This window comes from Saimiri boliviensis, chromosome 2 (assembly GCF_048565385.1).
Source record: "Saimiri boliviensis isolate mSaiBol1 chromosome 2, mSaiBol1.pri, whole genome shotgun sequence".
NCBI classification, from domain to species: domain Eukaryota; kingdom Metazoa; phylum Chordata; class Mammalia; order Primates; family Cebidae; genus Saimiri; species Saimiri boliviensis.
In genome coordinates this window covers 4,574,551-4,602,064 of record NC_133450.1, presented here as the reverse complement: position 1 = coordinate 4,602,064, position 27,514 = coordinate 4,574,551, and the positions used below count along the sequence as shown (strand labels likewise).

Sequence of the window (27,514 nt, the reverse complement as noted above, 5' to 3'; positions counted from 1 at the left end):
TCGGGGGCTTAACCATCTCTATGTGATGCTAGGCTTCAGCGGTCACGTTCCATGTCCACTCTCCCACCCTGCTTCTGCATCTGGTTTCCCTTTTTCTCAGAAGATAGGAATAACAGTAACATAATCTTAGTGTCCTTGATATTTTTGACAAATATGCAAAGAGAGATGACGCATTAGCTTTTTTCCTTGCCTCGGCTACTTGAAAGTCTTGGGACCCCGTCTTCAAGACATATGATTTGCCTGACCCTATCACCGACCACCACGACCTCACCCTGCCTTCCATGTCCACTGCTTTGTACTCAATAAAAATCAGAGTGTCCAGGCACTCGGGGCCACTGCAGTTCCCCGCGCTTTGGTTTGCAGTGGACCCCCGAGACCAACTCTCTTTTCTCTATCTCTGTGTCTATGTCTTTTATTTCTACAGTTTCTCATCTCTGCACCAGCAGGGAGGGGCTCAAAGAACACTTTAGGACCCTACACAACTCTGTGACCTTGGTCAACTTACCTCTTGGAGCCTCAGTTTTCCCATCTGTAAAATGGAAAAAAAAAATCACAGTATATTAGTACAGGCAAAAGGAGAAGGTGTATATATGAGGCTCAGCATGGTACCTGAGTCAATATTCCATTTAAGATACTATTTCCCTGGCCCTCAGTTCCTCCACTGCAAAACGGGGCTAACATGGATACCTTGTGGCGTCGCCATAAAGACTGGATGATCTGAAGAGGTCACGTCTCAGGAGAGCAGCCCATCTCATTGACAGCTGTTCCTGTCACCCTCATCTCCTTGAGCCAAGCTTAAAACTCCAAGACCCCACCCTATCTCCATCCCACCACACCAACTCCAAGACCTCGAGGGCAGTGAGTACCTGGGCTGGGTGGTGAGGCGAGGGTCAGGAAGGGCAACGGGTCCTCGTCGGGGAGCAGCAAACACAGGGAGCTGAAGAGGACCATGAAGACAGCAGCAGGCACTGCCTGGGGCCTGTCCCCAGCCAAGAAATCCACAGGGCTAGCACAGAGGCAGGGACAGGGCAGGAGGGAGTTGCTCAGCCCCTGCACCCCTCTTACCTCCAGGCTGTGTTCCATAAACCAAGGAGGCGGAGTCAGTCCCACTTTTCAGATGGGGGAGGCCCCTTCATTCATTCATTCCATAGATATTTGCGGAGTGCCTCTTATCAAGTTCCAAGCCCTTTGCCGAAGGGACTTGGGATACACACACAGTGGGAACAAGCCCTGGGACTGCTCTCTCCGCCCACCCTGGAAGCTCCAGGGAGCAGCCACCTCCACATTAACTGGTCTGTCTGTCTGGGCTGGCAAATCTTCAGGGAACTCAGCGAGTCATAACATCCTTGTACGATGGCCACCGCCCTGGGCTGGGTGTGGAGCCGGGGCAGAGGGCAGACAGCGGGCACAGCTGTCCCAGGCATCACCCCTCTGGGCTCAGGGCAAGCCACTCAGACCCTCGGCTTTTTCACTGCAGCTTGCACCATGATCCAAGAGCTTCATTCTCCCTCAAGCACCGCCCCTGCCCCCAGCCAGGGCAAGCTCTTTCCAGGGCCACCTGGAGACCCCAGGCTGGTTCCCCACAAAACCAGCACAGCAAGACCCACCTCGATGCAGTCTGGGTCTGGGATGCGAAGCTATCTACACCAGGGAGACACCCATCACCTGCCCCAACCCTCTGGTCTCTCGTGACCAGCCTGCCCAGCCCCATCTCTTCAGGATCATGCCCGTCCCAGGCTCTGGGGTCCCAGGGCTGAAGAAGATAGGAGAAGAAAGTTCCAGCTATGCCAGGCGCGGTGGCTCATGCCTGTAATCCCAGCACTACGGGAGGCTGAGGCAGGTGAATCACAAAGTCAAGAGTTCGATACCAGCCTGGCCAACATAGTGAAACTGCGTCTCTCCTAAAAATACAAAAAAATTAGCTGGGCATGGTGGTGGGCGCTAATCCCAGCTACTCAGGAGGCTGAGGCAGGAGAATTGCTTGAACCCAGAAGGCGGAGGTTGCCGTGAGCCGAGATCGAACCACTCCAGCCCAGGCAACAGTGCAAGACTCCATCTCAAAAAATAAAAAAGAAAGAAAGAAAGTTCCAGCTATAGGGGATAGAGGTCAGTCCCCATAAATCTGCCTTCAAGCATTAAGGTCCAGGTGATACTCTCAGGGAAGATGAGGGTCAAGATGGCATTGGGATGGTCACGGTCGGTCCACACACGAAGGGCCGGCTGCCTGAGCAGGTACACTCTGAAGCTGGGTCCTGTCAGGCTTGTTTCCCTAGGGCCTGGGTTGGGGCCCCTTCTCCCAGGTGTGCTTGAGCAAGTCCCTCCCCGCTTCCTCCGGGGGTCCTGACTACACTCGGATACCTGGGTGGGGATGATGAAAGCCCCAGGCGGAGGCAGGGAGGGGTGTCATTGAAGCCAGAACTGCCTTTTAGGTACCTAACAAAGCACCCACCCTCCCAGAGTGACCCTGTCAGCTGGGCCCCCTAAGTAGGGGTGCCCAGGCCATGGCACCAACCTGGGCAAGCGGGGCCGGCCACGCACACAGTCGGGCCAGAGCTGGCGGCGCCTCACCAGCATGGCCAGGAGCAGCAGCACGAGGATCTGAAAGGAGAGCACAGAGGAGAGCCTGCCGTGCCCGGGCCTCCCCCGAGGGGAGTGTGAGGGCCCGGACTCAGGCCCCAGGACATCCTCTATCTGCCCAGTGCACATTCATGTGGCACCTTGGGGACTGGTCAAGAGGTGACAGACACCTGGGAGGTAGGACTTGCTTCCTGGTTTGGGCCCCCAAGCTGGGAGAACTCCCAGATAGCTCCCCCAACCCAAGATCTCCCAGGGCCCCCCTTCACCAGCCCCAGCGGGGAACCCAGGTCCCACTGCCCAGGCTGGCAGCAGCTTGCAAGCCAGGTTCAACTTGGGTGGGACTCACTGACAGCGAGGCCAGGCAGGCGTGGTACAGGCCGGGTGGTACGCTGGTGTGGCAGGAGGGCACTTCCCTGCAGAGCAAATGAAGGCTGGCTCAGGCCTGCGTCAGGCCCCCGTGGGTGTGCAGATGGGTCTGGGATTCAAGACTGTCCACACTGAGGCTTTACCCACTACCTCCCTCAACCCTCTGATGCCTCCTACACAAGCCTTCCCAGTCCCACCTTCTCAGGGTCATTCTGGGGCCCTGGTGTCCCTGTGATGTGCGGCCCCATGCCAAGCTCTGGAGTTATAAGACTAAGGAGACAGGAGGCTCCCGGGGGAAGCCGAGTGGACTGGCTTAGTCTGATCACTTCTTTCTTTCTCTCTTTTTTTTTTTTTTTTTTTTTTTTTGAGACAAGGTCTTGCTTGTCACCCAGGCTGGGGTGCAGTGGTTCAATCTCAGCTCACTGCAGCCTCAGCCTCCTGGGCTCAAATGATCCTCCCGCCTCAGCCTCCTGAGTAGTTGGGACCACAGGTGTGCACCACCATGTCTGACATTTTTTTTTTCCTGTATTTTTAGTAGAGGCAGGGCCTCACCATGTTCCTGCATTCCTGAGCTCAAGCAATCCTCACACCTCGGCCTCCCAAAGTGCTGGGATTACAGGTGTGAGCCACTGTGCCCAGCTGAGCACGTATTCTTGCTCACCTAGATGCTTCCTGTCCTTCAAAGCCTGCCCTCTCCAGGAAGCCCCACTGACTGCTCCTGGCCTCACAGACCTCTTCTCAGAACTGCGGTTGAGCACACGACCTGGGTCAAGCAGTCAAGGGTTTGGCCCTCTGCTTTGCCCTCTACCCGCTGCCATCGGAGACTGGCCTGTGACTAAAATGATCTCCCGTGGTCCCCCTTTTCCCGCTGCCCTCTCATTGACAGCCTCCGTGGACAGCCATCCAGGTCGCCCACCACACAAAGATGCTCAGCCAAGGGGTCGAGTGTGGTCTGAGATCCAGGCCACGCGGCTCACCAAACCCAGCACCTGCTGGGCTGAATGCACCTAAGTGAGGATCCCGTTTTCCAGTTCCACAGAGGCTCCCTATGGCCTGGCAGAGGCCCTGCGCACACCCTGGCTGAGCACAGAGGTAGGCCCACGGTGGAGACAGGGGTCACTGTGGACGGCGAAACCCTCCACTTCCCTGGCAGAATCCTGTGGCAGAGAAAGGGAGTTCTGAGCCCTAGCCCTGGGACAGCAGGCAGAACTGGGTCCCTGGGGAGCGGTGGGGCTCCGGGTTTTCCCAGCTTGGGCCTGGGAGAGCCGGAAGGGAGGATAGCAGCGTGAGTGAGGCTGGTGGGGTCTGGTGGTCGAGGGCCTGAGACAGAGTCTGGGCTGCAGCCAGTCCCTGGCTGCCCAGAGGGCTCAGCCCCCTGAGGGCTCAGCCCCCCGCCGGCTCGCCCTCCACTGTGTGAAGGGAGGCATCAAGGCTGTATTATCCAGGGGAGCTCAGAGCCCTGGGACCCTCCAATGGGTCAGCTCGGTCCGTGAGTGGTGGGAAAGAAATCAGTCACTTGGTGGAGAGGCAGAATAAGTCAGCTCTGGGCAGCTTCTTGGCCAGGAAATCAGTCTCTTCCCGAAGTGTGACTGGGCTCGGGAGCAGCTGCCACACAGGGGGCAGGTTCCCACTGTGGGCACTCCAGTCTCGGGCTTCCCACCTCCCGCTCCGAGGCCTCTCACTCCGGTGTGCAGGGCAGCCCTCCCTCGCAGCCTGCATCATCTCCCTGCCTGCCTGGGTCCTGCTCCACCCTGGACACCTGGGCCCAGCAGGGACTTGGAAAACCGCCCCTGGAGTAGTTTGACCATTTTCTTAGGAACCCCACCCCAAACTACCCCCACCACCACAAATGCCCTCCAGGGCCCTGCCTGGGGGAGCTTCTGGCCCTTTCTGTACCACCTGAGGTCCCCAACCGATCCCTCAGCTCAGTGCGAGAGGTCAGATGGGACGTCAGGTGGCACAGTAATGAGCAAACGTTGGGCTGGTGGCTTGTGGGCCCATGTTTTGTGCCATTGGACAGGCAGGATGGCACAGATACAAAGACCTCAGGGATGGGGGTGAGCTGGATCCTGGGACAGACACAAACAGGCGCTGAAGGATGCAGAGGAAGAAGGACTTTGGGCGAGAGGAGGTGGTATCTGATTGGAGTTTAAAAGATGGTTAGTGGCTGGGCGCAGTGGCTCACGCCTGTAATCCCAGCACTTTGTGAGGCCGAGGCGAGCAGATCACCTGAGGTTGGGAGTTCAGGACCAGCCTGACCAACATGGAGAAAGCCCATCTCTACTGAAAATACAAAATTAGCCGGGGGTGGGGGCGCATGCCTGTAATGCCAGCTACTCGGGAGGCTGAGGCAGGAGAATCTCTTGAACCCGGGAAGTGGAGGTCGCAGTGTGCCAAGATCATGCCACTGCACTCCAGCCTGGTGACAAAGCAAGACTCTGTCTCAAAACAACAACCACAACAAAAATTCAAAAAAAATTAGCCAGGCATCATGGCGGGCGCCTGTAATCGCAGCTACTCAAGAGGCTGAGGCAGGAGAAGCGCTTGAACCTGGGAGGCGGAGGTTGCAGTGAGCTGAGATCGCGCCACTGCCCTCCAGCCTGGGCAGCATGAGCGAGACCCGATCTCAAAAAATAAATAAATAAGAGATGGTTAGCATCTCTTTAGGGAAAGAAGGGGAACAGCGGCTCCAGGTGGAGGGAACAGCGTGAGGAAACAGAGGGGCAGGTGACAGGCAGCGTGGACGGGGCCGGGCAAGCCTTCCAGTTTGATTGCAGCCCAGAGGTCAGGTGAGATGGGGTTACAGCAAGCATGAGAGGCCCTGGAAAGCCACTGAGGGCGTCTGAGCCATGACGGTTCTGATCACCTGTTCCGGATTTTAGGAACTTTCTGTGGCTGACTCCGCGGCTCATCCCCCCCAACTCCAGCCTCAGAGTGCCGGGGCACTCCAGAGCTCTTCAAAGCTCTGATGCACCATGTGCCCCGGGCATCTGACTCACACAGACAGAGGTGAACCCAAGTTCCTCTCCTTGGGATTTCCCTGAGCTCCCAATTTTCTGTTCCCACCTTTGGGGGCAGGAGGGTGGTAGGCAGCTCAGCTTGGTTTGGCTGAGTAAGTAGATTCAAACGAATCTCTTTGTTCTTATGGGTGCCATGCCCTGCAGTGGAAGAAAGGAGCTGAATCTTCTAGACGTTACGCACATTAGGGACGGGACTCCTCATCACCCAGTGCCTGACATACACATAACTTTATTCTGAGACTATAGCTACAGAGCTGGCTGCAGGCACCTGGTCCCTGGCCAGTGTCCGGGCCCTGAGGCTCCCCAGGACACAGCTTCAGATTAGAGCCTTCACCTAGGTCAGAGGCCATCCTCATGGGTTCCTGGGCCTCTCCCCAGTCTGGTCCCTCGCAGCCCGCACAAACACAGCAGGACATGCGGAGCCCGCGGTGGGGTTGAGTGCAGGCTAGCTTCCAGGTGGGCGGAACCCTGAGTCCTGCGAACAACAGCTTCTTCCCCCAGGTCTGGGTGGAGCTCTGTCCCTGCTGGGTGACCCAAGCCCAGCCAGGCCACAGCCCCAGCCCCTGGGGAGGCATACAAGGATTTTTCCTTCTCAAGTTTCAGGTTTTGATGGAGAACAGATGTGCACATATCTGGCTCGGCAACCCCCAGCCTCACCTTTCCACTTCTCCAAACCCTAAGACAGAGCAGGGAGGCAGGGGATGGGCTGGGCCCGGGAACAACAGGGGAGAACTGGCTCTAGGTCCCCCACAGGCAAGACATCCTGGCAGGACGTGGGGGGCACAGAAGGCCCAGCTCCTCCACGAAGGTACTCAGACTAAACCCCGATAGAATGGATCTGGGCAAAGCAGTGGTGGCTGGGTCCTCAGGCCACCCTGGGGCAGGCCGCCTCCCCGGTCCCTGGGCTGGCCTGAGCACTCCTGCTAAAGGGAATAGGCTCTCCTGATCCTCTGAGACCATCCAAAGACAAGGGTGCACGTTTCCTCAGTGACTTCTCCCCAGCCTTTCTCACTTTGGTTCTCTGCCTCCCCACAGTCCCCCAGCCTGTCCAGAGAACCCGACACTGGGCCACACCACACCCAAATGCTCACGGCAGTGACCAGTAACCCCTCGAAGGCAGTTCTGCTTGCCTTAACTGCTCCCAGAAGCTGGCTATGGGCCAGAATCACCCAGGGAGCCATCCCTGTGGATCTGAGGGATCTGAAGCCACAAGGATGGGGCCCAGGAATCTGTGTTTTTAACACATCACACAGGTGCTTTTTAGGTGATCAATCAGCCTTAAGTATCTTTTTTTTTTTTTTTTTTTTTTTTTTGGAGACGGAGTCTATCTCTGTTGCCCAGGCTGGAGTGCAGTCGTGTGATCTCAGGTCCCTACAACCTCCACCTCCCAGGTTCAAGTGATTCTCTTGCCTCGCCTTCACAAGTAGCTGCGATTACAGGTGCCTGCCACCACACCCAGCTAATTTTTAGTAGAGACGGGATTTCACTGTGTTGGCCAGGCTGGTCTTGAACTCCTGGCCTTGGACTCCCAAAGTGCTAGGATTACAAGCGTGAGCCACCGCCTTAAGTATCTTAACAGCAGGGTGAGGGATGCTGTTTTCCTGTAACAGATGCAGAGACTGAATGGGCCCCAGAGAGGCTCTGACTTGCCCAGGGTCACACAGCAAATGAGTGACAGAGCCAGTCCTAGCGGCTGCTGCCCAGGAGCTGCTCCCTGGCCAGTTTGCAACCTCTGCCACACCCCGTTCTGCCAGCTGACAGAGTGAGGTGGGGGGGGTCCCACACTTACCCCTCTGGCTGGAGCTCCTCGCCCCCCTGGGGCTCATCAATGTACCAGCTGCCATAGGAGTCATCTTCCGTGGCCCCGGGGGAGGTCTGGTTTCCTGTTGGCTGGGACGACATTCTCCGGCCCTTCTCTTTTGACCCCAGACTAGAGGAAAAAAAGCCACTACAGATGTGAAAAGAGGCTTAAAAGAGGTGGGGGGTGGGGGGAAGACCGAAAACCCAAACAAAGAAACATTTCTCTTTAATCTGAAAGGTTACTTTCTTACTTTTAGCTCTCTGGGAAAAGCCCCTCTGCCTGAGTAAGCTCGTGTCCCCTCCTCCCTTCCCGCCCATCGCACCGGCCCTGCAGAGATAGTTGTCCCCTTGGGGCCCCAGGGACCATTTTCAAAGAAGGCTTGCCCAGTCTGAGCTGCCTGCAGAGACACCTCTTCCTTCCCCCTCCCCAAGCCCACCTAGCTAGACCCACAGACACACCAGACAGCGGCCCAGGGAGGAAGGAGTTGCAGAGATGAACCGGTAGGCAGGCCACGGGCCGTTCCGCACCGCGGGCCTGAGCCGTCCCAGCTGGACTCCCTTGAGCCCCTCCCCCAGCCTCAGCCTCCCCTTTCTGGCCCCTTTGGGCCTGGGCGATGGAAACACACCATAATCCCTGACAAAGCCCCCGTCCTGGGGGAGGAGGCCCCAGCACCATTGGCGGCCTGAGCCCTGCAAGGGTGTGGCCAGGAGCCGCCCCCACCCCCGCACCTGACTTGGCACACGTACCTGCCTTCAGCGCCTGCCCCAGAGCTCCCACGCCTCTGCCCGCCACCTCTGCAGTGCCCCACGCCGACAGGAGTCCAGCAGGACAGCCACCACCGCGGGAGACCAATGGCTGGGGCTGGGCTGGGGCAGAGGCAGGGAGGGGGAGTCTGTCTGTTCCTTCTCCTAGGGTTTCCATGAACGAGGCAACATGTGTCTCATCGGTAAACCCTTTTTGTTCCTACAACTTGATTTCACAAGGAGATAACTCACCCCCACAAGGCAGAAAGCAGCTCTTTAAACAAACCAGAACCACGCTAGGCAAGAGGAGCCCCGCCCGCCTCCCGCTCCTCCCGGGTGAAGTTGAGGGTGAGCAAGGCAAGGTCTGGGTTAGGGTAGAGGACTGCTCCCCATCCTCCCTCCCTAGGAGCAGGACCCCTGCCCCAAACTGGAGGTGGGGGTGAGACACAGGAGAAGGTAGAAGGCAGTTCTCAGGCCTCCGTCCCTGGTGGAGGTGCAGGCCCCTGAAACTGTGAGGGTCTCTGTCCTTCTGATACCCTACAAGGGGCTTGGGCTGTGGCCCTACCACCTAAGACAGTCATTCAAAAGCCCTTTTTTTTTTTTTTTTTTTTAAATAAAGACTGGGTTTCGCCATGTTGGCCAGGCTGGTCTCAAACTCCTGACCTCAGGTGATCACCAGCTTGGCCTCCCAAAATGCTGGCATTACAGGCGTGAGCCACTGCATCTGGCCTCAGTAGCTTTTTTAAAAAAGACATTCATCTATTCATTCATTCATTCAGTCAGTCAGTCAGTCTTTTAACTTAAATTTATTGAAGACCTACTACGGGCCAGCACTGTTCTGAGCCCTGGGTCATGAGAGATTACAGTTCAGGGAGGCCAGGGTCAGGTAAGTAAATCCCCTCTAAAGCCTGAGGGTTGCAAAGGGAAGCAGAGGTGAGCTGGTCTGTACCATGGGAAACCGAATTTAGTCCAAGAGTATTTGGGGGTAGCGGGAGACTCCTAAAGAGAATAACCTTTTCGTGGTGAACCGGAGGGCAGGAGAAAGTCAGCTGAGCAGAGGGTGGCAGGCTCAGGATGGGGATGGCGGTGGGGTGTTCCCAACAGAGGGAACAGCAAGGGTGAAGTCTCGAGAGTAGACAGGGCTTGAAATCCTGGAGGCTCTCATTCAAATTCCCAAGCCCAGAGGGCAGGATGAGGGCCTGAGCTCCCCGATAGCCTGAATTCCTCTCCCTTCTTCCCAAATGGCTCTTCTGGCAGGAAGAGAGCTCTGTAGCTGTGCACCATACAGAGACATCAGCGTCTGCTGACTCAGAGCTGACCCCGAGCTTTATTTGATGTCATGCAGGAGTCCACACTGGCCCTTCTGATCCCAGGGATGCAGGAAGCTTGGCTTCCAGTCCCGGGTGTGAGCTCCAGGAGGGCAAGACTCTGCCCCTCCCGCCCCTCCTCCTGCCTGCCCCTGATGCACAGTGCCTGACCCTCGGGTAAGACGGACTGTAGAAATTGAACTTGGCAAAGCCATTGCTTGTTCTGGCGGCCAGTGGTTGTCCGTGGGCCTGGCCTATACAGGCTGCTGCTGTGCCCTGGGGTTCACCAGCTGGGCTTCCCAGAGCCCCTGCGCCCACACCAGAGCCCAGCAAGGGGTCTCAGACCCTTACCCTGGGGAGCGACCAACTCCCATCTGATTTTAAATCCACCTCCAACCATCGGAGTCCAGTTCCAGACAGGGAGCCCACTCCCTCTGCAAGGCAGCGGCGTCCGGGATTAGACAGCCTTGCCAACAGAAACCAGGCTCTTCCTTGAAGGAAGCCTAGCTCTGCCTTCCCCAGGCTGGTTGGGCAGCAAGCAAGATGGGTCAAGCCCCGCACGCCACGGAACCTGATGTGTGGTAGGGCTGGGGGAGATGACACGAGAGGGGTGTGAAGTGGGGAAGAGAAGAGAGACGGGGAGGTCAGGGAAGGCCTCACTTCCCCGAGGGTGATATGTCACTGATACCTGAGGGGAGAGAGGGAGGTACCCGGGTGCCATGTTCCACTGTTCTGCATTGCTCTAGAGGAAAATGTGACTCCGGGTAACTTATAAGGAAAAGGGGTTTCTGTGGCTCACAGCTCTGCAGGCTATGCAGGAAGCCGCATGGCACCAGCATTTGCTTCTGGGGAGGGCCTCAGGAAACCTGTGATCGCGATGGGAGGTGAAGGGGGGTCAGACAGGACACGTGGCGAGTGAGGGAGCAGGAGAGATGCCAGGCGCTTCCGAACAGCCAGCTCTCGCATGAACTGATGGAGCGAGAACTCACTCATTACCGCGGGGAGGGCACCAAGCCATTCAGGAGGGATTCACCGCAATGACGCAAACACCACACACCAACTTCCAACACCGGGGGCACATTTCAGCATGAGGTTTGGGGGCGACACACATCCAAACCGTATCAGGCACTGAGGAAAGGCGATCAGGTGGCCTGAAGGAGCCTTCATCTGACCGGGGGCTGCAGCCAGGCTGGCAGAACAGGAACCCACCCTGCCCAGGCACCATCCCTTCCCCGCCACCCCCCACCCCCCCGCGCCGGGAGAGCCCAGTGCCAACAATACCACCTCCCTCCTCTTTGGGAGACGCAGAGGCCACCAAGGGAGGCCCAACGTAGAGGAGAGGAAATGGGGAGCTTCGTCCTTTTCCCTGGTGTGGCCTAACAAGCGGAGGGCAGCCTTGTGCCCAGTGATTTGGCCAGGGCAGGGCTGGAAGGTCCAGAGGTAAGGGCCAGGTTTCTGCATGGGCGTGGAGAATGCCTGGCTGGGGAGGCCATCTAGCTGGATTTGAGCCCTGGGACTGGTTGTGTGGCCTCGAGTGAGTCTTTTCCCCTCTGCGGCCTCACCCGCCTGTGTCAAATCCGGCCTGGAGATTCTCCCACCATGGCACCGCCCCCCACCCCAACACCAGTCACCAATTGTAACCAGAAGGTCAAAGCCACAGAGAGTGGCTGTGATTTCCTAGGTGCCCCCATTGCCTCCCACCTACCCCCTCCTTGCCTCCTGCCCCCCTGCCCAGTCTGGTGGGGGCAGGGGGGCAGAGGGGCAGGGGGGCAGGCTGGGTTGAAGATCTATGGATAGTGGGTGGCCACGTGGCTCAAGCTGCAAGTCTGAGCCCGCTTCTTGAACCCAAGGTACCTCCTCAGCTTGGGGCTAGAATCGCTTGGAGCTCCTATCTGCAAGATGGGACACTTGGCTCAGAGCTGTTAGGGAAGATGCCACCTGGCCAGAAGGCAGGAGGCAAGAGGTGTCAGGAAGAGAAGGATGGTAATGTGCCCCTGAAGAATTTCTCCAAAGGCCTGGGCAGCAGAGTCGAGGGCCTGCCCTCTGGAGCTGGCTTTAAAGGGGCACTGAGGCTGGGCATGGTGGCTCACACCTGTAATTCCAGCACTTTGGAAGGCCAAGGTGGGTAGATCACAAGGTCAGGAGTTCAAGACCAGCCTGGCCAATATGGTGAAACCCTGTCTCTACTAAAAATGCAAAAATTAGCCGGGCATGGTGGCGGGCACCTGTAGTCCCAGCTACTCGGGAGGCTGAGGCGGGATAATTGCTTGAACCCAGGAAGCAGAGGTTGCAATGAACCGAGATCGTGCCATTGCACTCCAGCCTGGACAACAGAGTGTGACTCTGTCTCAAGAAATAAAAAATAAAATAAAGGGGCACTGATACCCAGGAAGGTCCAGTCCTGCCCTCAGGAGAGGAAGAGCTGGAGAGCAAAAGCCTGAGGAGTGGGGAGGGGAAGGAGGAAATGGCCTGGGCAGTCTTAGAGGCTCCCTGGAGGAGGAGGGGGCCTGGAGCGGGGCCCTGAAGCCATGGAAGATCTGGAATGGAAGCAAGAAGGAATTTACCCATGTCTCAGGAGTGCCAAGAAAGGAAGTCTGAGAGGCGAGGAGAGAGCAGCGTAGGGGTCAGGGCACGGCTGCCTCGCTGTGGCTGGCATGAGCTCACGTAGGCACTCAGATGAGGCTGATGCCAATATCCAAGGAGCAGCTCAAGCCAGCAGGGCTCCCGACTGGGCACAGAATGGCGGGTGGCTGAGCCCTGCTCACTATGGGAGGAGGTCCTAAAAGCTTCTGGACTCGGAGCCAATGAAAGCCATCTGCCATTTGGGCTTGGCACAGAGCTGCTATGCCCCTCGGATGGAGCTGGCCCATGAAGGCCTTGGGACAGGACTTCCTTCCTCTCATGTTTTTGTTCGAGTTGATTAAACCTGAGGAATTTTTGCACCCAGGAACAGAGGCCCCCGAGCACGCCTTCGGCAGCCCGTGATGATCAGATCCTCAAAGGGCAAAGTGCTCAGCTTAGAAGAAGCTAACAGCAGGCCAGAAGAAAGGCAGAAGGCCGGCAGCACCCCCAGCACCTCAGAAACGTCCCCCCAAAGACTACCAGATCTCCCGGAGCACCTCCAGAATCTCAGCAACATTCCTGAGTTTCGGCAATGCCCTATGAACCCCTGCAACCTCAATATTGCCCCCAAGAACCGCCAGACCTTCAGTAACACATCAGAACCACTACAGCACCTCAGGGCCCTTGGATGCTGGGAAATCAAGCACAGATGGGAGCAAGATGGTCAAAAGCCTGTGAACTTTTAAAGAAAGCCCAGAGATCCCGTTGCTCCCCACCCTCCCGTCTCAGCAGCAAACCCAATAGTTCTACAACACTCAGACCTCAGGAACAACCTCAACTCCCCCGGCACGGCAGAGAACGCCCAAGAGAGGGACTTCCGTCCGGGAGTGGGGGGACAGCCACTGTGCCCACCTGTGCGGCCCAGTCCTCTCGAGATCCCATGAATGAGCAGCTGAGAGAGTGAAACTCCTGCAGGCCTGTGAGCTCGGGGAGTGCCCTCAGCGACGAAGCACACTGATACACCCATCCAACTGCCCCTCGCACACGCACGTGCTTAATTCTGCCACCGGACCAAGTCTGACTCCACACAGTGGGCTGGAAAGCAGTGTCGCTGGCTGCCGTGCTCACGGCAGGAAGAGTGCGGATGGCTGTTCGCCTCCTGTCGCCTGTCCACCTCCCACCTCCCCCCTCCCCTGCCATGTGGGAGGGTCAGAAGCACCATCTGATGGGCCCTTCCTGCAATTCTCATGCCCCGCTCACCAACAGCATCATCATCACAGAAAGGATTTAGACCCAGGCTGCTCTGGTATGAGGGTGGACACTAGTGAGGAGGAGGAGGGGAGCTGGCTGTTCCAGGGGAGCAGCGTGTTCTTTCCGTCGCAGAGGGCTAGGCTAGTACTGACCTGGAGGAGGGAAGGCAGACGTCTGCTCAGGACAAAGGTAGCCTTCTTACTCTAACAGAGTAGTGAGGCCCCCATCAAGGGAGGCAATCAAGAAGAGGCTGTCAACATCAAGATACAATAGAGGGCTTCCTGCCTTCCGAGGAGGACTGGACAAAAGGCCATGAAGATTCTCCAGCTATCAGAGCCCCACATTCTCCCTTCCCAGCACGTGCCTCCCTGGGGTGGTGTCACCATGGTGTAGCCTTGAGATGTAGGCTTTATGCTGCCCTCCTTCCTCACTGAGGACACTGACTGCTGGGCAGATCCCCTGACTTCTCTCTCCTTGTTCCCCTGCTGACCGCAGGACAGGGCTCTCCACCAACCTCTTGCCCACAGGCCGTCAGACACAGCTCAGACAGGACTCTGCTGAAGTCTCCCAGACTTTGAAGCTCCCACCAGCCCCCCAGTGTCCCCTGAGGGCAGCCTTCCCCAGGTCTCCAACCTTATTCCTCAGAATTGCTCCAGTCCATCCCTGGGCTCACTTCCTGCCCCTAAGCCCTGATTCCTGCTTATTTCCCACCCCCCGCCCCCACCCCAACCCCGTGTGCCTTCTCCCTGTCCCCCAACCTGCTCCAATCCTACCTGGCCTCCCAGGCTTGGCTCCAGCCTACCACCAACCGGGCACTCTCCCGACCACTCCCTTCCGTGTCTTTCTTTTCCTTTATTGATCACTCTGGGGAAACTTGTCCCTCCAGGCCAGGAGAGTGCTCCCAACACGGGGCCTCCTCCTCTGAGCCCCGCAGCAGCTGGGCTGCGATCCTAGAGGGGTGGCTGGTTGTGTGGTCTCCGGCAGTTGGCCTTGAGCAGGGACCCCAGCACCTGCTTTAAAAGGTGTTTGATCTGCTCCTCCCCTCCCGGAAGGCAGGCAGCTCGCTCCTTCCCAAGTCTGGCTCTGCCCCTCCTCCTGCCCTCACAGACCTCCTGCCTGTGATTCCAGGATCAGAGGAGCCCACCCCCACCCCCATCTCCAGCTCAGGCCCAGAGCAGGGGCTGGGGCCCCACACAACACACAGGGAGGCTTGTCTCCAACACTAGAGCCCGTCCACACCCCCAAACCATTTGCCCGAAACTTGATCGCCTTGGCCCTCAGAGTCACCTCTGTGGAGGAGCCTGAGCAGGGCTTTGATGGCTGAGTTTCCCCAGCTGTGGCCTTAGAGAAGCTCAGGAACTCCCTTCTTACCCCCATTTGTCACCATCCATCACTCCCAGGGGGCCGCTGGAACCACCAGCTCGGATTTTAATCACCGAATCCGCATCCTGCTGCTGCCCAGCTGGGCTGAGGGCCCTGAACACAGCTAAGGGTACTCATCACGGGGCTTTGGGGCTAGGATTCCAGGTATGATGTATTCTGGGGTGGGGCGAGTGAAAAAGGTCCCCTCGGCGCTTTCTCTCACTCCTCATAGACAGGCTGGGGTTCTGGGGTCCTGCTCTTTGCCCCAAGGCTGCAGGACGGTCGGCTGCATCCCCCCCTCCCCTGAGCAGAGACTCACCCTGCTCCTCCCTCCCCTTCCTAGACGGGGCGTCCTGCCGGATACAGACAAGACTGGTGAAGGAAATGGATGGACGCTCAGAGGACGCTCCAGCTAAGTGCTGCGGCAAGCTGGGCGGGGAGGGAGTAGATAAAGGCTGAGGCAAGAAGCGGGGCCCTAAATTCTCAGAAGAAGGGCCCTGGAGAGGCAATCTCTTCTTCCCTGAAGGAGAAAGGGAGTGCCATCTATAAAAAGGTGGAGTCACACAGAGACCACAGGCTTTTTGTATGTGAGATTGGCTTCCACTGATAGTGAAAGACCCCGGAAGAAAGGAGTAATGAGGGGGACGAGGCCAGAGCCAGGCCTGCCCAGGGGAAGACAGGCAGAGAGAGAGCAGCTCAAGCCGAGACAGGGAAGCAGCCAGGCAGCTTGGATCTGACCACCACGTTGCCCGCGGAGAAAAGGATTTCTAGTTGGAAAGGGTTAAAGCCACATAAAGAGAAAATTAACCTTTGGCACACTTTTAGGAATCCATTCCCAAGGAATGCCTGCGTGTATACATATATAGAGACGAAATTCCCACGGCCATTTGCAATGGCAAAAATAAGTGGCAGCAAGCCCAGTATCCATCCATAAATGCTGAGAAGTCGGCACGCTGAAGCACCATTTTGCTGATAAAAAGGATGAGGTAATCCCCTGTGGACCGACGTGACAGAATCTCCAACACATACTGCCAAGTAGCGGTGACCAAGAAAGTAAGTTGCTGAACAATACACAAATCGTGATCTCGTTTTATGCTGCTTGAACTAGGTAGACATATGTGTATGTATGTGTGTATACAGAAAAAGCGAATCTGGCAGACGCAGAGCAAACCGTTCACAGCGGTTACACTTGGGGGAGGGATGGATGGTGGAGAATGAAGGAGGATTTTTCACTTGTTTGAAATGGATATTTTAAAACTCATATTGCATGTGTAATTCTTTTTAAATAAGCTGCTGTGAGTAAGGAGCTGTGAAGGCATCACTGAGCTGTGTGAAATTGATTCCGGCCCCAGCCCAGTATTGCACATTTCCCAGTCTCCCTTGAAGCTAGGTGCAGCCCTTAGACTAGGTATTGGCCAGTGACTTGGAAAACGAGTGCTGAGCATGACTCCCAGGATGTGCTCTTAAAAAGAGAGGTGTTTTCTTTACCCCTTCCTCCTTCTAGCTGGCTGAAAAGCAGCTGTGATAGCTGGGTCTCAGGCAGCCATCTTGGACTATGAGGTAGAAGTCGTGCGTTAAGTAAAATAGAGCAGTAAGTTAGTGGCAAAGACAGAGCCTTAGCTAAGGCCAGAGTGTAAGGCTGAAGGAGATTCCTGCTGTACCCAAGACTCCATCATATCCACAGGAAACTGAACCCCAGAGAGGCCACATGGCGTACCAGGGTCAGTGACTGACCTAGGGGGAGTTTTGCCAGAGATTCCCCACCACCACTACTGCCCCCCACCCCAGACACACACACGGATTCCCCACCACCAGCACCACCACATGCACACCCCCCTCCCACACACACACAGAGCTCACTGCTTTTCCTCCGGGAACATTCCTTCCTAGAGCTCGGCCTGCGCTTCACTCTATGGCTGGGACACACCTCTCAACATCCCATCCGAGAAGAACTCAGCGGAAGCCCCGCCCACTGCTGGGTCTGTCTGTCAACATCTGCTCCTGGCTTCTTTCTCTCTCTCTGTCTGGTTGTCCCCCGTCTGCCTTTCTGCCCCAGTCCCTCAGTCTCTGCCTGTCCCTCACATGCCACGCTCTGTTTCACCCTCTCTCTTAGTTCCTTCTGTCCGCTCTTTCTCCGTCTAACTGTTTCTATCACTCTCTCAATCGTTTCCTTTTTGTTCCTCTCTCCTGCTCTTCGTTTTACTCCCCACTCCCCTGTCTGGCTGTGAAGTATGTGTCTCTCCTCTTCAAGGTTTTAGGGAGCACCTTTTCTTTTCTTTCTTTCTTTCTCTTTTTTGAGATGGAGTCTTGCTCTGTTGCCCAGGCTGGAGTGCAGTGGTGCGGTCTCAGCTCACTGTAATCTCTGCCTCTCAGGTTCAAGCGATTCTCCTGCCTCAACCTCCCAAGTAGCTGGAATTACAGGTGCCCACCACCACGCCTGGCTAATTTTTGTGTTTTTAGTAGAGACAGGTTTTCACCATGTTGTCCAGGCTGGTCTTGAGCTCCCGACTTCGTGATCCACCCACCTCAGTCTCTCAAAGTGCTGGGATTACAGGCGTGAGCCACCGCCCGGCCGGCAGTACCTGTTCTAAGCTAGCCCTGGTCGTGTCTAAATCTCTGATCTTGGACCTTGTCTTGTGGTGACTCTGTGCTGCCCCTGCCCGCTCCTGCCTTCTTTCCCTCCTTACCTGCTCTGTCTGTCCCCACTGCTGCTGGTCTCGGGATCCACAGAGTCTACAGGCCCTGGGCTTGGACACCGTCTCAGGGGTTTGTGTCCTCAGAGCCTAGTGGAGCAGCCAAGCGACTGGGCACATGAAGGCAAAGGTCAGTGCTGTTGGCCAGTAAGGCTACCCTCTCCCTCCTGCCACACCAGGAACTTTAGCCCCTCCAAGGCAAGGCTGGCAGAGGGGAGCAGTCAGAGCAAGCCCAGGGATCACGGGTGCTGCCTCAGCTCCCCTCCTCCAGCTCCTGCTCAGGGCGAAAGGACTTGAGGGATGGCCCAAGACTCTCCTGACAGTGCTCAGTGCTGGATCCCGGAGCAGGAGGCCAAGGGAGGAAAGGTGTGCCATCCGATGGCACTGGCAGGGCGGACGGGATCACAGCTACTACTCATGGCAGAGAGCTTCAAGGCAGCCAGGCCCCTCGGTGGAAGGAAGAGACCAGGCTTCTAATTTTGTCTTTACTACTTACTAGCTGAGTGACTTCAAATGCGGCCTGTTGGAACTCAGAAAACAGCACCCCAAACTGAAAAAAAAAGTGACGGCGTAGACGTCTCCTGCCCTCCTGTCTCTCAGGCTGGTTCTCCCCCGCCAGGGATGGACGGAGACACGAGAATCCCTCCTCCGCAAGGCAGCTCATCGAAACCAAAGCCCCTTTCCCCCAAAGCCAGCCATAAAGCCTACAAACGCTCACTTTCCCCCTGATTTCGGTGGAAAAATTGGCCACAAAGAAATTCTCAGGCCTAGGCAGGGCACCGTGGTGCATGCCTGTAATTCCAGCACTCTGAGAGGTGGAGGCAGGTGGATCATTTGAGGTCAGGATTTCAAGACCAGCCTGGCCAACATGGTGAAACCCTGTCTCTACTAAAAAAAAAAAAAAAAATTAGCCAGGTGTTGTGTTGGTTGTAATCCCAGCTACTTGGGAGGCTGAGGCAGGAGAATCACTTGAGCTTGGGGGTGTGGGGTGGAGGTTCCAGTGAGCTGAGATCATACCACTGCACTCTAGTCTGGGCAAGAGAGTGAGACCCTTTTTCTTTCTTTCTTTCTGAAGAAAGAAAAAGAAGGAAGGAAGGAAGGAGGAAGGGAGGGAGAGAGGGAGACAGAGAGGGAAGAAAGAAAGAAAAAGAAAGAAAGAAAGAAAGAAAGAAAGAAAAAGAAAGAAAGAAAGAAAGAAAGAAAGAAAGAAAGAAAATTCATTCTCAGGCCTACCTTCTTTGATTGTAGGTCAGAAGACCCCATTCCAGAGAGCCCTGCCCCATGTCCGCACTCAGAAGGAAGAAATGCATGTTCAGAGGGACCAAGAAGAAATCCAGACAGACAGGCCTTGCTGGATGTCCCCACTCGGTCTATTTGCATTAGATCATTGCCTTTTGTCCAATCATATTGCTACACAGCTGTCCATATGTCCTTGAAACTCAGCATAAAAATGGACAATTTTCCCCGTATCTCTGGGTCCTCATTCCGAAGGCTCCCGTGTACGCGCTAATAAAGGTGTGCCCCTTTTCTGCTAGTCTCCTGCCTCTTGTTGGTGATTGCTGGGCAGGCTTCAGAGGGCGGTGGGGAAGGTTTCCCCTGGTCCCTTCAGGCCCCTCCTTGCCGAAGGCCCAGGGTGAAGCAGTGATGCCGGCGTGACCGCACTGGCCCAGGAGTCAGGAGCCCCGAGGTCTGCCCCTTCACCACCCACCTGCTGGCCAAACAAAGCCGGCCTCTGAGGGGCCATTCTTTTGGGAAAGAAAGAAGACTGGAGGGCCCCATTAAGGTCTTCCAAGGCTGTTCCCTTCCTGCCTCCCTTCCCTTACCCCAGCCCACATCCCCTCCCCCTTCTTGACCCCCTCTGGGGAGCCAGGACCTGTCCCCCAGAGACAGCCTTACCTGGAGTTTACACTTTTTGAGAACCGTGGGAGGCTGAATCAGGGAGGGAGCCAGGAGTAGAGGGAACCCTGGGAAGGGAGGCGGGATCTGCTGCTGCCCCGTAGCCCTGAGCTCAGTTTTCCCATCTGTGTGATGGAGGGAGACTGGGTGCCGACCTTCCCTTTGCCTGTCACCATGTGGGCCTCTGGCACTGTGGACTTGAAGGGAGTGGGAAGTGGGCCTGGAAAGATGTCCCCCTGAGGGGAGGGGAGGCTGCTGCAGGGGGCTGACGGCAGAAGGTCCAGGGTGGAGCAGTGATGATCGCATGATCGCACCGGCCCAGGAGACCGAGCTGTATCCCTTCATTACCCACCTGCTCTCTCAGCACCTCGGATTCTGCGCCTGTGGAAGGGGATGAGTCCCAGCCCCAGGTCCCTGGCTCCAGAGAACTCTCGGGCTCCCTGCTTGCCAGAACTCAGCTCTGCCTGGAGGAAGGAAGTACGATGGGGGTGGGAGTTGGAGGTGGGTCCTTGAAGATAGGGGTCTCAGAGACCTCAGGGGCCACCGGGATGTGTCAGCAGGGAAGGTTGAAAGGAGCCATTGTAGGAAGCAGGAAGGGGGCCCTCTGGGGTGGGCTAATTATAGACCCTCGCTTGTCCAAACAAAGCCAGAGACCTCTGAATGGCCATTCTTTTGGGGAAAGGAGGAAGACTGGAGGGCCCGATTAAGGTCTCTCACACTGTGGCTTTGGAAGGTGGCTAGGAAGTTCACCTTCCAAGGCTGCTCCCTTCCTGCCTCCCTCCCCTCGCCCCAGTCCACATCCCCTCCCGCTTCTTGACCTCCTCTGGGGAACCAGGCCCTGCCCCCCAGAGACAGCCTCCCCTGGAGTTTAAACTCTTTGAAAACCATGGGAGGCTGAATCAGGGAGGCAGCTAGGAGTAGAGAGAACCTTGGGAGAGGAGGAGGGCTCGGTTTCTCTGTGTGTAAAATGGGCATGCCGCGTAGCCCTGACTGGCAGAAATTTATTGAAGTTTCCAGATTTCTGCATAGAACTGAGGCCAGACCCAGAGACTCCTGAGCATCAGGGGTTGCTGCCTCCTGCCCTCCAGCACTGCTGCCTTCCCTCCTCACCACCTGCTTGCCCACTGAAGCACCAGGATGCATCTCTGAGTCCAAGTTTGACTCAAGAGCCCAAAATGGTCTTTGCTTATCACAGATGGAATCCAGATGAAATAGCCAAAAGAATTCTTTCTTACTCCTTTCTGCATAAGTAGAAGCTGGGTTGGATTTCTCCCTCCCTCCATCCCTCCCTCCATCCATCCATCCATCCATCCATCCATTCATCCATCCATCCATTCATCCATTCATCCATCCATCCATCCATCCATCCATCCATCCATCCATCCATCCATCATGCTTTAACCATTTCCCAGGCACCTATCCCTTGCCCAGCCTGGGCACACAAACGTGATTCCCGAAACAACCTTAAGGGCAACGAAGGATACCTGTTTGGGCAAGTCATCATTTGAGACGGGAGAGGAAAATACAAAATGGGGTGGAGGAAGGAGTCATGAGCCCGGGTTGCGGGGGAAGAAGCTTTTAGCCAGTCTGCAGGATGAGCAGGGCAGCGTGGGGAGGAGCCGGACAGTCTGGGCGGAGGAAATCAAACCAGCAAGGGTACGGAGGTGAGAAAGGACAGACCTGGCCCGGGAACCTTCCCCAGGACGGTATGTTAAGTGAACTAAGCCACTTGTGAAAAGACAGATACTCTAGGGTTCCAGTTCTGTGAAGCCCTGAAGAGTAGTCAAATTCACAGAGACGGAAAGTCGAGTGGTGGTTGCCAGGAGCTGGGGGAAGGTGGAAGAGGAAGTTGTTGTTTAATCGGTGTAGAGTTTCAGTTTTGCAAGATGAAAAGCATCCTGGAGATTGTTTGCACAACAATGTAAATGTATTTAACACCACGGAGCTTCACATTTCAGAGTGGTTTGGATGGTAAATTTTATGTTATGTGTATTTGACTACAATTTTTTTTTAAAAAGTAACCAGGCACACACACCAAAAAAAGTAAGCCTTCCCAGGAGAGAATGGGGGAAGGGACGCAAGAAATAGGAGTGGGTGGGGACATTAGGTGGTGGAGGATACTAAAAGCTTGCGAAGGCCAACAGAGCCACCTCGGATTCTTTGTAGAAAGTCAGAGGGAGGGAAAGAAGGGAGGAAGAGGGGTGTGAGGGAAGTATTGAAGGGACTCGGGATACACAGACCAGGAAGACGTGATTCTGAGCATAGACCCTACTTGCGGGGGATGGGGCTGGGATGCGTGCATCAAGGCTGGCCCTAGGGCAGAAGCAACTGGACTCCTATCTTGTATCATTGCTTCAAATATGTCAGGGAAGCGAGCTGCTTTTACTGAGTCATTAAGCTCCAAGACCTCAGACCTGGCAGAAGCAAACCACCGCCTCCAGACCCACGCCAGTTGGCCATAACCAGCCACTGAGGCAAAGGTTTCCAGGTGGCCTCTGCCACCCATCCTCTCCTCAAAATGGCCATACTGTGGTCTTTCCTAACATGAATGACAGAGTTGCAGACTATGATAGCTGGGAGGTGACTTATCCGCCCCACTACCCTAATCACACACACGGGCACACTGACACCCAAACCGAAGGGATTTGCTGAGTTTCACTTACAAGGCAGGTGGCTAGAACTCTTTGCCTCAGCTTCTCCTTGGGGGAGCTGAAGAAACTGAATTTTTTTTTTTTTTTTTTTTTTTTTTTGAGACAGAGTTTCGCTCTTGTTACCCAGGCTGGAGTGCAATGGCGCGATCTCGGCTCATCGCAACCTCCGCCTCCTGGGTTCAGGCAATTCTCCTGCCTCAGCCTCCCGAGTAGCTGGGATTACAGGCACGTGCCACTATGCCCAGCTAATTTTTTTTTTTTTTTTTTTTGTATTTTTAGTAGAGACGGGGTTTCACTATGTTGACCGGGATGGTCTCGATCTCTCGACCTCGTGATCCACCCGCCTCGGCCTCCCAAAGTGCTGGGATTACAGGCTTGAGCCACCGCGCCCGGCAAGAAACTGAATTTTAATCATTGCAGAGGAAGCCTGCTATATACATTGGGACCTGAAGCTGGGCTGGCTAATACCACTTTCAGACCTGGTATCTTTTATTTTACGAAAATGATGCATTCCATTCAATGTAACTTCAAGTGAGCTTTTTTGAATGAAACCTACGCTGTCTATAAATGCTCTCTGTAGACTCAGAACTGTACTACAGTTTTAGGGTACAGAACTCCCTAGTTCCCTAATATAATGCATTTAATCTCTGAGCCAGTCCCAGGACATGTTTACGAGGGGAAAGTGTGGATAGAATTCTGAGGTTCAGATCTCAACATTTACTCACTAACCATGTGATCTTGGGTGACTTTGCTGACGTTCTCTCAGTCTTGGATTCTTCATCTGTAATAATTACATCTCCTCACAGAGCCATGGAGAGTGCCTGATATCCAGTGGCTGCTCAACGAACAGTGCCATTAATAATGAGGCTGATGATAATGATACTGGATAATGATGACGGTGATAGAGGTAGTAATGGTGATGTTGGTGATGCTGCTGCTGCTGCTGCTGCTGGTAGTGGTGAAGGTGATGGTGGTGATGGTGACTGTGATGATGGTGGTGGTGATGATGGTGATGACTGTGATGGTGGTGGTGACTATGGTGCTGGTGGTGACGGTGGTGGTGGTGGTGACTGGTGATGATGGTGATGATGGTGGTGACTGTGGTGATGGTGATGGTGGTGGTGACAGTGGTGATGGTGGTGGTAGTGGTGACTGTGGTGGTGATGATAATGATGGTGGTGACTGCAGTGATGGTGATGACAGTGATGGTGGTGCTGACTGTGGTGATGATGGTGATGGTGGTGGTGACTGCAGTGATGGTGATGACAGTGATGGTGGTGCTGACTGTGGTGATGATGGTGATGGTGGTGGTGACTGCAGTGATGGTGATGACAGTGATGGTGGTGCTGACTGTGGTGATGACAGTGACGGTGGTGGTGACTGTGGTGATGGTGATGGTGGTGGTGACTGTGGTGATGATGGTGATGACAGTGACGGTGGTGGTGACTATGGTGATGGTGATGGTGGTGGTGACTGTGGTGATGGCGATAATGGTGATGGTGGTGACTGTGGTGATGATGGTGGTGGTGGTGGTGACTGGTGATGGTGATGATGGTGATGGTGGTGGTGACTGTGATGATGATGATGGTGATGGTGGTGGTGACTGTGGTGATGGTGATGATGGTGATGGTGGTGGTGACTGTGATGATGATGGTGATGGTGGTGGTGACTGTGATGATGATGGTGATGGTGGTGGTGACTGTGATAATGACGGTGATGGTGGTGGTGACTGTGGTGATGGTGGTGACGGTGGTGGTGACTGTGATGGTGGTGATGGTGGTGGTGACTGTGATGATGACGGTGATGGTGGTGGTGACTGTGGTGATGATGATGATGGTCGTGGTGACTGTGGTGGTGATGGTGATGGTGGTGGTGACTGGTGATGGTGATGGTGGTGGTGACTGTGATGATGACGGTGATGGTGGTGGTGACTGTGGTGATGGTGATGATGGTGATGGTGGTGGTTGTGGTGGCAGTAGTGGTAGTGGTGATGGTGGTGATGGTAGTGGTGGTGATGGTAAGATAGTTCTTAACGAGGGGAGTCCTGAATCTCTCATCTCCCATTGGATAACACCAAGACCCAGGGTCAGGAAAAATGGATTCCGGCTTGACAACTCTTTGGTATAAGAGGGTCTGGGCTGTCTGCAAAGTAAAGCTGTGCCTCCCATTATAAGTCTTAATTAAAAAGGTAAACACGGCCGGGTGTGGAGGCTCATGCCTGTAATCCCAGCACTTTGGGAGACCAAAGTGGGTGGATCACTTGAAGTCAGGAGTTAGGGACCATCCTGGCCAACATAGTGAAATCCTGTCTCTACTAAAAATACAAAAATTGGCTGGGTGTGGTGGCGCACACCTGCAGTCTCAGCTACTTGGGAGGCTGATGCAGAATGGCTTGAACCTGGGAGGCAGAGGTTGCAGTAAGCTGAGATCCTGCCACTGCCCTCCAGCCTGGGTGACAGAGCAAGACTCTGCAAAAAAAAAAAAAAAGAAGAAGAAGAAGAAGAAAAAGAAGGAAGAAGAAGAAAGTAAACCAAGGGCTTGCTCCCTGAAAATAGATACGGACTCCCTTCCCTTGAGACTCCCCCGCACCCCAAGTCAATGAGAATGAATAGGCATATAGAGACAGGCTTTCCCAGAATGAGAAGTTCTGGATATCACATACCCATGTGCTCCCCATACCAGAATCTTCATCCTTGACCTGCTTTCAGTTTTTCCATAGAATTTAGCATCTTTTGGCCAGGCGTAGTAGCCAGCACCTGTAATTCCAGCACTTTTCAAGGCTGAGGTGGGCAGCTCGCCTGAGGTCCGGCGTTCGAGACTAGCCTGGCCAACATGGCAAAACCCTGTCTCTACTAAAAATACCAAAAAAATTAACCAGGCATGGCGGCTAATGCCTGTAATCCCAGCTACTCAGGAGGCTGAGGCAGGAATCACTGGGACCAGGAGGTAGAATTTGCAGTGAGCCGAGATCACTGCCATTGCGCTCCAGCCTGCCTGTAAGACAAAAGCAAAACTCCACCTCCAAAACAAAACAAAACAAAACAAAACAAAACAATTAGCATCTTCTAGCATACATTATTTTCTTATGTTCTATGTTTAGTGTTTATTTTTGTCTGTCTCTACCCACCTCTCCCACTAGAAGATAAACTTCAGAGGGCTGGAGTTACTGTTTGGTTCACTGCTGGATTCCAAATGCCTAAAATAGTGTCTGGCAAGCAGTAGGTGCTCAAGAAATATGTACTGAAGGAACAAATACTAAAGGGAAGGGATTGATGGAAGTAAAGTTTCCTGGGTCAGGCCCAGCTTCCTGCCTTGTTACCTGGTTTCTCCTCAAACAAACAGAGGTGGGTGGGGAGTGGCCCTGAGCACCCAGCCCACAGGCTTTCAGACTGGGTTGAGGCTGGGCTGTGGGTGAGAGAGCGCAGTGCTCAGCCTGGCAGTCGATCTCCCCATAGCCATGGCATTCAGGGGGCCAGAACCCTGGGTCTCAGCATCCCTGCTGAGCCAGAGACTGAAGGTGGAGGAGAAGACCCTGGATCTAGAGTTCGAAGTTTTGAGTGTGGGGTTTAATGAGGGGGGTAGATATGCCCTGAGACTGTCAGCTGAGAACCCCCTGCAGGCAGGCTCTGGGGCTGGGGTGCAGTTGAAGGTGAATGATGGGGATCCCCTCTATGCCTGCTCTGTTGTCACTGATGTCATTGAGCAGCAGGAACCTGGCCAGAGCGTCGCCCTCACCAGGAACAAGTTTATCTTTACTTTGCCCAAAGGTATGAAGTGGGGGTGGGGCTTAGGGGAGAGAAAGACCCTGGAACCCCTGCCTCAGCCCCACTCTGGGACCCCAGAGAGCCTCAGGAGAACTGGGAGGGGTGGGGCTCCAGACTGCATCCCAAAGCTCTGCTGGTGTGACTTCGGGCAAATTCTGGGCCTCTGTGACCCCTGCCTCCTTCGGTGTGGCATGGGGACACTGATGCCCGTCACGCGAGGTCAGGTGAGAAGGAAATAGAAGCGCGGATGAGAGATGGCTTTGTAAATGTAAGAGTGCTGATCACACAGTGGGTTTGGGGGCCAGTCCTCGGCAGTGGACATCACACTGAGTAATGTTAGACTCAGCCCCCTGAGTGCCTGGCCCTGAGCCCCACTTGATTGTGGGTATGGTAGGGTGGACAGAAATAAGCAGACCCAGGGCCCAGGACGCCTGGGCCCTGCCTTCCGGAACTTCCAGAGCAGGGGAAGGGGCAGGAACTCCAAGCAGAGAAAAGTAAAGTGAGCTGGAATGAGAAGGAGATCTATACCTAGACTGTGAGGCCACCCCAGCAGGCTGCCTGGAGGAGGAGGGATGTTGGGGAATGGGAAAACCAGGTTGCAGACTTTAAGTGGCCATGAATCAGGGGCAGGCTGAACTCTTCCCCAGTCTAGGAGTCTCGGGTGGTGGCAGGACCCGGGATCATCCCACAGGCTAAGCCCTCCCTTCCTCACCCCGGCTGGGTGGGCTTGGATTGGGTATCAGCAAAGGGAGGGACCCCAGGGAGGGTTTTTCTGCATCTGCTGGGGGCCTAGGAGGGAGTTGCCCACCAGGGAAATCTTAGCCAAGACTGCTTGGCTTCCACTCAAAGGCTGGGCAGCCCAGGTTTCCCCAGGGCCCTGCCTGTCCTCCTAGTCCCCCAGCAGATGCAGAGAAACCTGAGACCATCTCTGAGCCCCGTGTCCCCTCATCCAGGTTTCTGCAAAAATGACGGGCAGCATGACGCTCAGCTGCGTGTGGAGGCACTGAGGCTGGACGAACCCCCAGGACGGACGACCCAGCGGGTGGGTGAGGCCATCTTCCCTATCTACCCGAGGCCGGACCAACCCCGCATGAACCCGGAGGCTCGGGACCATGAGGACCTGTACCACTACTGTGGCAACCTGGCTCTGCTCCGGGCCAGTGCGGACCCCGCAGCCCGCCACTGTGGGGGCCTGGCCTACAGGGTGGCCTTCCACGCGCACCGGGACTCTCAGCCCCCAATCTCGGACAGCCCTCCGGAGGCTGGCCAGCCAGAACTGATGTCGCCACGCCCAGAGCCACGGCTCCCCAGGCTGCAGGTGGGTGCTTCCCGTGTCCTAGTTCAGATTTGGGCTCACTGGGCACAAGACTCAGCCTCTCTGATAAGCCAGGCTGGCCCCTGTCCCGAGCTGAGCAGAGCAGCAGAGGAGCTCGCAAGGCTGCCACATTCAGTCTGGGGAACATGCAGTCTGCGAATGGACACAGGAGTCCCAGTTTGAAGGGACAGACAGAAAACGGGCAA

General features: G+C 55.5%; 2 protein-coding genes across 8 annotated transcripts in view; one reads left to right on the top strand and one right to left on the bottom strand.

Annotated features, from left to right (window-relative positions):
* STRA6 (signaling receptor and transporter of retinol STRA6) overlaps positions 1-17,766 on the bottom strand; it is a 35,073-nt gene extending 17,307 nt beyond the window's left edge. The window contains exons 1-6 of one of the 3 annotated variants that reach the window (XM_010332039.3): positions 17,677-17,766; positions 7,753-7,893; positions 2,924-2,990; positions 2,513-2,598; positions 867-1,006; positions 506-529 (exon numbers count right to left, since the gene is read on the bottom strand). In XM_010332039.3, coding sequence (XP_010330341.1) covers positions 506-529; positions 867-1,006; positions 2,513-2,598; positions 2,924-2,990; positions 7,753-7,865 — 430 coding nt within the window. In that variant the 5' untranslated portion in view covers positions 7,866-7,893; positions 17,677-17,766. Of the gene's footprint in view, positions 1-505; positions 530-866; positions 1,007-2,512; positions 2,599-2,923; positions 2,991-7,752; positions 7,894-8,222; positions 8,274-8,510; positions 8,569-17,676 lie in introns of those variants that run through there. The other 2 variants (XM_010332040.3, XM_010332038.3) reach the window with 2 other exon arrangements.
* Positions 17,767-25,648: 7,882 nt separating this feature from the next.
* CCDC33 (coiled-coil domain containing 33) overlaps positions 25,649-27,514 on the top strand; it is a 123,518-nt gene continuing 121,652 nt past the window's right edge. For 4 of the 5 annotated variants that reach the window (XM_074392676.1, XM_074392674.1, XM_074392675.1 and 1 more), the window contains exon 1: positions 27,019-27,311. In XM_074392676.1, the coding sequence (XP_074248777.1) occupies positions 27,084-27,311 (228 nt within the window). In that variant the 5' untranslated portion in view covers positions 27,019-27,083. Of the gene's footprint in view, positions 25,997-26,946; positions 27,312-27,514 lie in introns of those variants that run through there. The other variant, XM_010332049.3, reaches the window with a different exon arrangement.